Source organism: Coloeus monedula, assembly GCF_965178545.1.
Source record: "Coloeus monedula genome assembly, chromosome: 3".
NCBI lineage: Eukaryota > Metazoa > Chordata > Aves > Passeriformes > Corvidae > Coloeus > Coloeus monedula.
In genome coordinates, this window is record NC_138783.1 from 109,116,534 (window position 1) to 109,129,425 (window position 12,892).

At 40.0% G+C, this 12,892-nt stretch overlaps 1 protein-coding gene across 5 annotated transcripts in view; it reads right to left on the reverse strand.

Annotated features, from left to right (window-relative positions):
• DMD (dystrophin) overlaps positions 1-12,892 on the reverse strand; it is a 999,626-nt gene that overhangs the window by 42,849 nt on the left and 943,885 nt on the right. For all 5 annotated transcript variants that reach the window (XM_082277447.1, XM_082277448.1, XM_082277450.1 and 2 more), the window contains 3 exons: positions 11,298-11,455; positions 2,872-3,038; positions 683-794 (listed from right to left, as the gene is read on the reverse strand). In XM_082277447.1, the coding sequence (XP_082133573.1) occupies positions 683-794; positions 2,872-3,038; positions 11,298-11,455 (437 nt within the window). The remainder of the gene's footprint in view (positions 1-682; positions 795-2,871; positions 3,039-11,297; positions 11,456-12,892) is intronic.

Genomic DNA, 12,892 nt, shown 5'->3' on the forward strand with positions numbered 1-12,892 from the left:
TCCTTTGCCAGCTGTCAGGCATGAAAGAAATGTTTATGTAAAACCAATTACTTTGGGAGCCGTGAAAGAAGGGTGAAGACCCTGACCACACCATCACTGCAGCACCCTGCACTGAACACCCAGGCTTCCCCCTTCAGAAATGAAATCCAACTGGCAACCTTGAGATCTTCCCTGGCATTTTATATCATCAAGTGATCATACCATATTTACATGGTACAAAAGTACCATGAAATACTGAAGAACTTAAAAATGCAACCATAGTGTTGTGGGGGACAGCAAGTGAAGTGGCAACTTGCTGAGGAAAGGAGGAAAAAAAATCACACAGTAATATGGAGGAAACCTTGGGACCTAAGATATGAATGAGTATTTGCACAAATCACATGCTTCCAGCAGGATCCATAAAGTGAGCTATGGCACTGAACATGAACAAGTTCATTAGCACACAACAGTACATTACGACACAGAATTGTGCAAACAGTGAGCTTCAATTTGCTTCAAACCACTGGAGTGTCCTTGACTAAGCATCAAAAATTGCTGGCATGTACAGTATATAAAACGAGATTTAATTATGGGGAAGGGAAGAAAAGGCATCCTAATGCTTCATTACCTTGCATATAGGAAAAGAAGCTTTTCCTTTCTATGTAAGAAGGGACAGCTAAGGGTCAGTAAAACAGCTACTTACTGGTGTGCAGTATTCCACCATGGGATAGTGCATTTTGTGACCTTTTGCAACACGGCCAGAGAAGAAGCAACTTTGGCAGATGTCATAGTTAAAGTGCTTTAAACTTCTGTACCTAAAAGAGGATAAAAAGAAAATTCACGGCTTCAGAGCCTTGTATGTGACTGCTTCGTATCAGCCCATCAAGTTTTCTGTGTTAGTAAATTCTCTTCCATGAGATGTCACATGGTGTACAATGCCCAGCAATACTCCTCTGCCCTGAGGGACAGGTACTGCTGCTTCACATGTTTGTCAAAGATCTCAATCTTCAAAAACATTTCTAATACTGGGCAAAAGAGAAGATTTCTACACATTCACTCACCTATAACATAGGAAAGACACTACCATACTTTTTATTTCTATAACACTAACTTCAGATCTTTTGCTCTTCATCATGATTCTTAAAACAGAATGACCTCCAGGAGGAAAATTCAAGAAAGTAATACCCTCTCAGTAAGTCACTCTGGCAAGTCCCTTGTGTCCTTCCTAACACCTCTATAAAAACAATTTTCCTGTAGAGCATTCCATCCATGCAAAACTCCAAATGCACTTTTGGGCCATCATTTAATCTCATCAGCTCTGTGAGGCAGCTAACTGTTGTATCTGCTGTGCTGAAGTGGTTGAAAGAGCCGGAGGCATAAGGGTTGTCTTGTTCCAAATACATGAAGCAGCTCAGCCACAACGACCTCAAAAGAACATTGTTTTACATGAACTGGGTGCACAGTATTAGCTTTCTAAAAGCCTTCCAATACAGTATCTTTTTGTCAAGTGTGTACACAGGGTTTCAATGACTTGCAAAGACTGAGAAAAAAATCTGTGACAGACAGATTCTACTATCATGATAATAGATTTGTTATATAAATTTAAGAGACAGATGACATCAGTCAAGTAAAATTAGACACAACACAGAGCTCCACTGTCCACTTCCCGAGTTCTCGGTGCTTTCAACAAACTATCCATTCACTTGCCATCCTTTGATTTTTCCAAGGGCCACATTTTTCATTTCCACCTACTTGTCTTTGGCTGGTTTATACAAAACTGTGTAAGTAATACAGTAGCTCACAAACACTATCTGGGAATGGGAAAATCAGACTTTGTGGATGTACTGAATTACTCACATCCAATCCATAGATCTTCCTCAGTAATATTTATCACTTCTCAGTTAAGGTATTCACAGGGAATAAAAGCAGGAGGAAAAGAATTTAGATGATTAGAGCAACAGCCTCCAATTCAAAACAAAGCAATAAAAACCTTCATTATTTCCCCCGTTTCCCAGTGGCTGTGAAACTATAGCAGAAAGCACTGCCTCACTACATGCATAAAAGCAACATTCATATGCTTCCAGGTTAGGGCAAAATGATGGCTTTTTTGTGTAGCACTGCTTGCTGCTGTTATCTATCTGGGTTTTGGAAACAAAATTACAGAAAGCTCTTTGTAAACAACACGATAACATAGAAGAAGAAATGCCAATGGTAAAAGAAGACTGTGTGTAAAAAGGGCAGAAACGGTACAAAGCAGCTATTTCGAAGCAAAGTGATAAAACAAGTCTAGGCATAATTGAAAGTGAGTATTTACTTAGCCCTTAAGTGGCTTCTAAACAGGCACACCAACACACAGCCATTTTACAACACAGTGACTTATTCATTGCCATAGTAACCACAGTGTCAATCCAGATGTTTAAATAGACCAGCAACATTTCCCCCACTCCAGGTTAATGTTCCACCAACATTCTTTCGCTGAGAAACGCACATGTAGCTTTTACATGCCTGAGAATTTTCATGGCACTTCCTGCTTTATACTATAACAGAAAGGAATTCATTAGGATCCAATTCAGAAAATGGAACTGCATAGGACACACTGAATGTAAGGCAAATTGTGTTGGTTGTGCAATCCAACAATGCTTTTGTTGAGGCATGGAGAGACTGGGACACAGAGGAAGAGCCGAATCTTAACTGAGAGATGACTATTGTCCTCTTCAAGCCTCACATCACTGTACCCAGTCTAGGTGCCATTCTCCCTCATGTCCCCATCATAATTATTTTTTCCAACAACAAAAGGCATATAAAATGAAGCTCCTGGTTTGCCTGGCATCAGGCAGAGCTCTTGATCCACAAAGTAGAAGCACATGGGACTGGAAGGGAGCAAGTCTGTACCTGAATCCAATGATGGGGCACTCCTTACAGATGTTACACTTGGCTTGGTGCTTGGCGGTCTCAGCAGCAGCTACCCTGTGCAGGACAGGCAGCCACACCATGGACTGTGGTTCCAGCCTCATCCAGTCCAGGAAAAGGGCTGCTTCAATCTCTGGTTTGTTGTTGGCCTGCAACACAAGGGGAAAAGTGACAGGGGCTGAGCACAACTGATCTGTCTATTCACCATCTAATAAACTGTTCAAGCTCTTTGCTTCTTGTCAGCTCCGTATCTCTTCTCTGTATATACACCAGATTTTCCCCCAGTCCAACTATTCGTTAAAAAAAATAAAATAAAAATAAAAAATCCCCAAGATCCTGCCTTCAAGCCAGAAACTGTAAACTATTATTAATATTTCACATCTCTCTTTCCCTTATTCCCTATTACAATAGACAGCAATACCATATCCTTTGTCACGGACAAAATCATCCACTTACAGGATCACCTTTGATGCCTGATCTCACATTCCCTGTCTCTCTTATCTGAGCCTGCATAGCACTGCTTCTCACCTATTTTAAAAACTTTTATCCAAGCCCGAAAAATTGCATATCTTTTGATCAAAATTCCTCTCTCCTTAACATCCTTCATTATCACACTGACCTTCCTTCATAATGCACATGTAAGAAAATAATTCAAATCCCTCTCAAGCCTGTTGTTGAACATGTAAACCCTCAGCCTCCTTAAATGCCTCAAACCCCCTCTTCTCACCAGATCTTCTTTAAATTTCCCATCACTGACTGCAAACACAATGCAGTACTGTCCCACAAAATACAATCCTCATATTCCATTACATCCCACACTCATCTCTGCCAACAGCAGAAGAGCCTATGAATGCTTCGCAGCAAACCCATTCCTCTGCTGCCTTCCCATCCCATCCCAACCAGTGTGACATTTCAGGTATCTCTTCCATGGTAACTTCAAGGCAGCTCAGCCACTGAGCCACATCCCATTGTGCCACCCACCATGCACGCCCCAAAAAATGATACATTGTCCCTACCCGGAGCACCCACAGTATGGAAAAAGAAAACAGAGACAAAACCCACAAAGAAACAGGGGACAATAGTGATCTCTGTGCATGGGCAGAGGTCATGCTGCACCAGCAGGCTGGACACTGCAAAGAACAGTGCAGAACAAAGACAAGGAGCATCAAAAGGGATTTAAAGGAAAACAGTGGAATGACGGAGCCTGTGTTTACAGGAAACAGCTCTCCATCATGCAAGGTGTCACTAAACCTGCACAGAACTGGTCATCTGAGAACCTGGGAGATGGTTTCAGTGCTGAAAGCGAGGTGATGGATCAGGTGGAAACCTCAAGGGGCTCACGGGAGAGTGGGAGAAGGGAGGACGTGTCAGCACAAGGAACAGCCCAAGTGATGAAGAAGGATACCATCGTGCTCTGTTTCTCTAAACCATCACTACATGCTAATTCCAATTCCTCGAGACATTTCCTTCCATGCTACCCACAGCAACAGAATATTTATGGTCTGAATATATTTAAATCCTCTGTTTTCCCTTTTCTCTAGGCTTTCAAATACAGCTCTCAGTGGGCCAGTCTTTTATATTTTAAACTTCACAAGGCTGACTGTTTTCCTTTGTGGCTCCAAACCTATTTGAAGCATTTAAATAAATAATAAGCATTAATGTATCATGTACATGAACCAAGATGAATATGGGATTGAGTGCTGGGGATTTTTATGCTTGCTCTCAGTTATTTTTCCAGTTTCTCATGAAATCTGAGTTTAGTATAACCTAGCTAAAACCTTATTCCTTATATAAGGAATATATAAAATAACAACAATAATTATATATTTAATGAATAATTATATTTATATTAATAATTATATTAATATACAACTATTATATATATTTAATTAATAATTAAATATTATTATTAATAATGAAACCTTAAAACCTTATATAAAAATGCTAGCAATGAATTTTCATAAAAAAAATCACAACTGTTCTGCAGGACAGAGAGCTATAGGGAAGGCCAATCAGTTATAGTTTTGTTTTTTGTTTTCTTTTAAATCTAACACTGTTTATAACCTTGACAAACAAATTAACTGATCAATATGTGAAGGCTAAGAAAAATGCAGCCTCCCAGACAGAAACTCACAGAAAAGATACAGAATACAAACCCTGTAATATGCCTGAAAAATGCATTGCATTAAAATTGACTTAAAATACTGTTGCAATACTTTATTTCATTAGAAACAAAGATTCTTGGTCAGAGCTTCCTTCCTGAGATGCTAGTTTGGGAAATCATATAATGACTCCTATGACTACATTTGGGATCCATAAACATGGACTTCTAGTATAGTCATTAACATCCTTTTTTTTGGTGTTTAGGGTAAAAACATCAAATCAGAGCATATCTACAATTATTCAGATAAAGTCCTTCACAATTTGATATTTACTAAAGTATTACATTAAATGGAATACACACCAAAACACTTCTGAAGACTTCTGCATTAAACCCTAGTTCTCTGTTTTTTCACGTAGCTACAGAATTTAGGAAGCTTCCCCCAAAATAAAAAGAGAAAATCAAAAGCACAATAAAGTCCAGTCAACACCGGCAAAAGAATTTGTTCAGAACAGTGAATACTGCCTTCTGCCACAGTACATCAGTGAATTCAGTCGAATTAAATTAATTCTGGAACTCCTAAGTGAAAGGCATGTTTATAAAATATGACCATCTATATTTTCAGCTGGAAGGCAGGGCAATAAAGGGGCAGGGGAGAGGCTTTCTGTGACTCACTCAGGGATCCAGCTTCAGCCAGCAACTACACTGGCAAACCATTACCCTGCCTAGCAGACTACACTTTCTATACAGAGGTCCTCTAAGCCTCAAAAAAAAAAAAATTTAAGAGGATCTCTTAATATACCATTCCTAATAGAAAAACATGAGGTGTATGGAAATGCTGCAGTGCAAGCTGCAGTCAGAATAAGAATGAGCCGCTCAAAGCACTGCTCTCCACTTGTAGCTGCTTTAAATTTGCAGGGAAAACGCTGCAGCAATGAAAGACTTTCTGTAACAACCAAAGATCTATTTTAATTTTACAGTCACTGTCAATTGCCAGCAGACCCAATAGCTGCCTAGCCAGAGCTCCGTATGGCGGCTGTACAAAACCTGTGCTCAGAGAGATTAGGTGCATTAAAATGTATCAGAACTGGTTCTGAATTATATTACATGGAGATTTAAAGCCACGTGGAGAAAAGCTGGTCAGGGTCAGACACTATAGGACAGACACTTCTCGACTGTTCCCCGAGCTGCTATTACAATTTTTTAATAATCTCTAAATCCAGTAAGGCAGCAGCTGAAGATTTTACATACGGGAAAAAGGCTGAATTCATACAGTTCATATCTGAAGCAACAAGATCAAGCTGTAAAGAATATTAATGGTTCTTCTCTTGAACACATTTCTGCGCAACTCCCAATTTTTATGGTAATAACAGAGTGAATCATAAAGTAAAATTCATTAAGGCCTTTCCAGCTTACAAGTAACAATTTGTTATGGAGGACATTCAAATTCATTATGTTCCAGACATCTGTTTTTCAGTATTTATTTTGCAGAAACAATGGAGGAATAGGAAGTTGGGTGGTACTAGCATCTTTATGCAATACTTGGGAGATGAGTTTTTTGTTCTTCCCTCCCTCTTCCTCCAGCTAGTAGTTGAAAAAATATTCTATGCTATATTAACTTTATCTGTCCATAATAGGAAATTTGCTCCAAAATACAGTTGGAATTTTACATGAACAATGTGGTATGTTTTTGGACTGAGTCAGATAATACAGCAGAAATTCTGGATAACATTTCTGATTAGCTATATTCTGTTTATGCAGTGTAGGAAATTGACCAGAAATAAATTAACATTGTTAATTTAATGATGTTTTTCACCCCAGGTGGAAAGCTTTACATTAGCAAATATTGGCTTGGACAGATCAAACTGAGGGATGGGATTCTTATGACTTGTTAAAGTTTAAAAATGCACAGCAGCCAGTAACAGCAACCCTGTCTCCCCAGAGTCAGACCTAACCCTGTTCACCCTCGTCTTCCACTCCTGTATTACACTGGATTGCACTGACTACACCAATCAATGTTTTTAGTGTTGTGGCAAAGAATAATAAAATAAAATAACACGAACCCAGAACTGAATTGGTGTAGTTTTATATCATCCACACTTGAACACCATCTTCCTGATCCCCATCCCCTAAACCATTTTAAAATAGCTCTTGAAAGCAGTTCACTTGTAGGACTCCTCAAGACTGACTCCAAAGTCAGGCACAGATTCACAAAATCCTGCTGAAATGAAACCAGCATTGCTGTTTTATGACATTTACAGCACAGCAGCTTGAGGAAGGATTTGCTAGTTCCCTTTGGCCAGCTCTCTCTTGTCAGAGCCAGAAGCAGAAGCAATACCCTATGAATAGAAACAAGGGCTGCCTGAATCTCTTAAAAGAGATTGAGCCCCTCAACAGCAATACTGCACTTGTAACTTATTTTCATATAGACTTGTATATATAACTATATATAGTTATTTGTACACAGTACTGGTATTTCCTAACTGCTCAAAAAAGAAAAGCAATAAACAATGCCTCAAGAAACAACTGTCCAACCAATTCAAATCACAGCATTTATGGTCAAAGCCACTTTTAGGATCCTGGACTAGGATTTGTAACACCCAAACGCCACCTAAAAGGACTAACAGCTCTATTTTGGATTTTATTTGCCTGAGTAAATACACCAGATTTGGACACACTTCAGTGGTTTAAGAAAGCAGGCTGATCTTGCCTTACCAGTGGTCAAGTACAAATCTAATGATGAAGATGATACAACACAGAATATTAAAATACTTTGCTTCACCAAAATGAAGCAAAACAAGGGTTAAAATACATGTACGAGTTAACTGCACATATTTTACTACTCCTTAGCTTCATCTGTTATAGTTTTTAAAATCAAGTACTCTAATTCAAGTGTATCCTTGAAAGAAAGCATACTTAAAGCAGTTTATAACCAAGAAACAACTATCCAACATTTTACTGAGAAATGGCAAGGGACATTTTCATCTGAGCTGCACTCTGCTCTCTCATCACATTTCTTCAAAGTCCCAATGTCACAGTAACTCATCCAAGGCAGTGATGTGAATTTCTAGGTCCTGTTTACACTATATGAGGAAAGCATATTAATAATTTTCCACTGTGATCAAAAACCATGTGTCCTTCAGTCGATATCATTTCCCTATCCTGTTTACTTAAAAAACGTACCCATCAGAGAACTAAAAGGAAAGTCCTTTCACACTGCAGCAACACTGAATTCACTCAATTTTTCATGGATCTATAGATTGCTTTGATGCATTCAGAGCTTAAGCAGAACGATACAGTCTTCGAGTGGTCACTGGATTAAGCTCTTTGCTCTCTAAACTTTAAAGTATTTTTTCTTTAAAATCTCAAAGCAGAAATTACATACCCCTGCCCCAAATAGGAAAGGTGAGTCCCATGATATCCTTCCCCTCCCAAGAACTTCTACCAGCACCGTCCCACAAATGAAAAAAGCTATGGAAAGCACAAGTCAGTGCTGGGGGGGGGTGAGAGGTAGTAGGACTGGAGCAGCAGCCTCGGGAGAAGGGGACCCAATTCTCAGGAGCAGAGGTGTGCAGGGCTGGGCTCCTTCCTGCCCAAACCTCATTCTCAAGGACTCACTCTTCAAAAAGCAGCAGAGATTTCCTCTGTTATCACTGGGAACAGTAAACATCCCCTTTTTTCCTGCTGCTGTGCAGACAGACAAGGCCGTTGCCAGGGCACCTAACCTAAGGGAGCTGGGAGAACCATTTCTGAAGCACACAATTGTTGCAACTCTGACATGACTGCAATTGTATTGCTGGCTTATCATCACCAGAAAGAAGGAAGAAAAAAGGGAAGAGAAAAACAAAACTAAAGAAAAAGCATTCCTCAACGTGGGCGTACAAAGAAAGACTTAAATTAGTTCCCATGCAGTAATGTAAACTATGAACCCTCACAACTCTTGCTCCAGTTAAGGGAGGCTACTGGGAGCAGCAGTACTCCCTCACTGTCCAGCTTTTCCAGGCCAGTTTCCTGGGCTGCTCTGTGTTCCTCCCCACCAGCACTTCTGTGCTTTCCCCCAGCCTGTGGATCCTGGTGCCCACCATCCTACACGGAAAGGATGTCTCTGTGTTCCCCTTCTCCCTTCTCAAGGAAAGTTCTTATCTCTTTCCCCATCTCCATTCCTGGCTGCTCCTTTCTTTCATGCCTCATTCTACCCAGCCTTTTCATTTATCACTTCTATTCTTACTGCTGTTCTTACTGTCATTCCCTAAGAGTCCTTATTTTCCACTCTTTAATTCCTTCTCCCTTGCCTCCGTTAGGGCTTTCCCTATGTCTGGATTTCTGCTCCTCTCCCCAGGACTCTATTTCTCCTCCTCATCTCAACCTCCCTCCCCCTTTCTGTGCCTCCTAGAAGATTGTCTGTTCTGCTGCAGCCCAGGTTGGAAATCACCCTTGCACTTGGAGAGTTAAAATGAAGCTTCATCCAGAGGAAAAAAGAGAGGATGACATTCCTTTTATTGTAGGTAAGAATTATTTTTCAGTGCAGGTAAGAGAAGGAAACCTCAGGTTTTCTGATGTTCTGATTTCTGAGCATACCAAAGGTTGTGTCCAGCTGTGCTTGGGCTATTCCCAAATATGCCAGCAGCTGGATAAGGTACAACATTCAGCCTGCTGGCATGTCTTCATTTCTAATGACAATGTTGCTAACTCATTTTGTTCAAATAAACAGTTATCACAAAATCCAGAACCGCAGAGTAAGCTGAGTTGGAATGGACCCACAAGAATCACTGAGTCCAACTCCCAGCCCTGCACAGGACCATCCACAAAAGCCTTCTTCCTGCTTTAAAAAAACAGGCTTGGTGTGTTTCATCACTATGATTTTTATTGTTTTATTCCTAGTATAAACACAGAGAATGGCAGCCCCCTTTCAAAAAAACCTATGATTTTGCCAGATTCTGAGGTCACCTTCCTTATCAGTTTTTCAACAGTGTTCTAAAGTGCTGTTGACATTCACTTGGGAAAACAACAGAATCCAGTGAGTCCTAATTTCTGAGGAAGGTCATTTGCACAAAATTTTGACCATGAATTTGCTGCAGCATCATTTTGTGTTTGTGTCAATTGAAAGCCCAACATGGAACTCAAGGCTTGAAAGTACCAGCGAGGTCTAACACAGCTATAAACATTACAGTCCACAGTTTATGAGCATGGGTTATCCACCCACGACACAGCCCTATAAAACATTCATTCTAAAATGGCATCAAATACAGATCAGAATAATAAAAGGTCAAGACACGAATGACAGAAACAGTAAAATGTGAATCCTGTAGAATTAATCTGTTAAAAGAAACGTGAAAAATACAGAAAGCGAATGTCCCATCACAACTGAAGTTTGTGGTGATCTTAGAATTAGATTCTTTTCATAGTCATTGTGTGTAAGCAGTCTACTTCCAAGCATTAATATTCATTGAAAACACTTGCTGTGTTTTGCTTACTACAGAACTGAAACTACTACATAATGAAACTTGAGCAGCAGGCAAAAAAACCAACAACTCCCCCCTTCCCCAAGCAAACAAAAAAATCCCTCAGGGACAGTGAGGAGATGGGAAAAGAGCTTTCTTCCATTGTAATGTAGAAGATGCATTTAGAGTTAATCACAGACCATACATTACCTCCCCTCCTCTACCTTTTCATTAAGCAGCTGTCTTCATCTTGTGCATTCTGCTGGTAGTTATGATAAGGATGAATAATTCCCTTAACTCTCTTCCTCCCCGGATTAAATAATTTACAAGTTTGAAAAAGAGCCTGCAGTTTTCTGTGTATTCCTCAACAGACAGGACAGGAATTCTTTCAGAACTCTTTAAAAAACTGGCATTATCCATTCAAGGAGTGGAAGGAACTCATCGAGCACTCCTCGCCCCTAGACAGCACTGGAGGCAGTTGCCTATCGCTCCCCTGGGCACCTGGCTGTCACTGGTAGGTACATGCCCAAAATTCAGATTAACCACTGCTGTTCACCCACATGGCAGCAATAAACAGTTATCTACTGCTGGCAATAGGAAACTGTAAAACCAGGAGCTGCTGCAACAAAGACTTAAAACTGTTTGGAGGGTTCAGTTCCAACAGAAGCCCCAATGACAATTATCTGCTGCCTGAAATAATTCAAATACCCCTCATGAATGGAACAGTTTAATACACTGATGGCCACTATCATCACACGACCCACAGTACCCTAATCCTCATCCCAGATTTCAATCCTCAGAAGTACGGGAGAGCTCAGAACAAAATACCAATCGGAAAATTCACAGTGAGCAAAACACAAACTTACAAACTGGAAGCAGCTTCTGACGCTCGGCTCGATGTTGCTGCCCCCGAAGGAGGCCACCTCCCCCAGCTGCCGCGGGATCTGGATGGAGTCGTGCAGCAGCAGCCCCAGCCGGCGCTGGTCACAGAAGCCAGTGGAACTTGCCACTTGTTTGAACAGGTCTGGAGGAAGGAAAAGGACACCAGAGGTCAAGCATCGCTACCAGGATGCGGCAAACAGCCCAGATTTGCATCGTTTCCAAGGCCTGCAGGTGCGGTCAGCAGCCCTGGTGGACATGAGCACAAATATGACCTCAATCTGGCTGCTTCTTTTCCCAAAAACTCTGGGGGTTCTCTGTGAAATGGAAGTCTAGTGGTAATTTTTAATAGCATTACTGGCTTGTACCTGGGAAGAAAGGCCACTCTAACACAGAACCTGTGTCATTACTGATAATGGATGCAGTGACTCTGTAACAGAGCTAACTGAACAGCAGAATCTTCATGCCACAACACAGATGTCTTAAAAATAATGTTTAACGATAAAATAATTTCATACAACATAGAGCACCTTTTTAAGTCTTAGCAATAAACATACAACTCAGAGAATCCATTTCTCTTCCAGATGAGTTAAAATGATAAAAAAGAGCTCACTTTGATGTATCATGATTTTTTAATTCAAGAGAATTTCTAAAATAAAATAAAAAAATTACAGTATGACAGAACCTGCCATCCATCAGAAATTTTAATATCATATTAATTTTTTGCTTCTGAAGTTAAATGTCACTTGAAGCCATGTTCTGTTACTGCAACATTCTGGAAAAGAATCCTTACAGGACAGAATTATTATCCCACCATAAGCTCAATTTAATTTGGTGGGAATTAGTTATACCATGTATATATTGAGGAGGTTACAGAATTCATAATAAAAAAAGATACAGGTTATCATTAAATGAAGTATTTATTTGGCAACATCTCTGTTGACAATATATTACCTGAATAAATCCTCCTTCCTTTTCAACAGTTTAAAAAAAAAGAAAGAGCCAAATAAGACTAGAATAAAATAATACTCTTTTTTTGGAGTCACTTTAATATTTCACCCAACACCAGGGATACAATTATAAAGGTGCTTCAGTACTGCTCGAGATGACTTTCCTAGCACTGCTTTGACACCTGTTTTCTTCCAAAGGAATAAAGGAACAGATAGAGAAAGGATTATCTTTTAATTACATGAATTTCACTCTTGCAAAGTCTGGTTTTATAATGAATAATTCTGAGATGAATCCTTCCATCACCTCTGCAAGCCTTAAGACCTGAGCTCCAGCACAACCAACTCTGCAGCTCTGCTGCACAAATAAGACAAAAAATTGTAAGGGGTGCAAGTCATTGCATACTTGCAGTAATACTAATGGCAACTGCACTATGACCTCAGCATGGATGGCAAAGCCAGACCACAGTATGACAGACACAATTCCTTCCTCTCCCACAGCTATTCAGCTTTCCATTTCCCCGTCATTAAAACATTAAGTGTCCTCAGCAAGGTTATAGGGCACTTAATAGGTTATGCATTACCATGCACACACAGTGCAGGAGAATCTAAACTATGAATAGATGTTTTCTTTT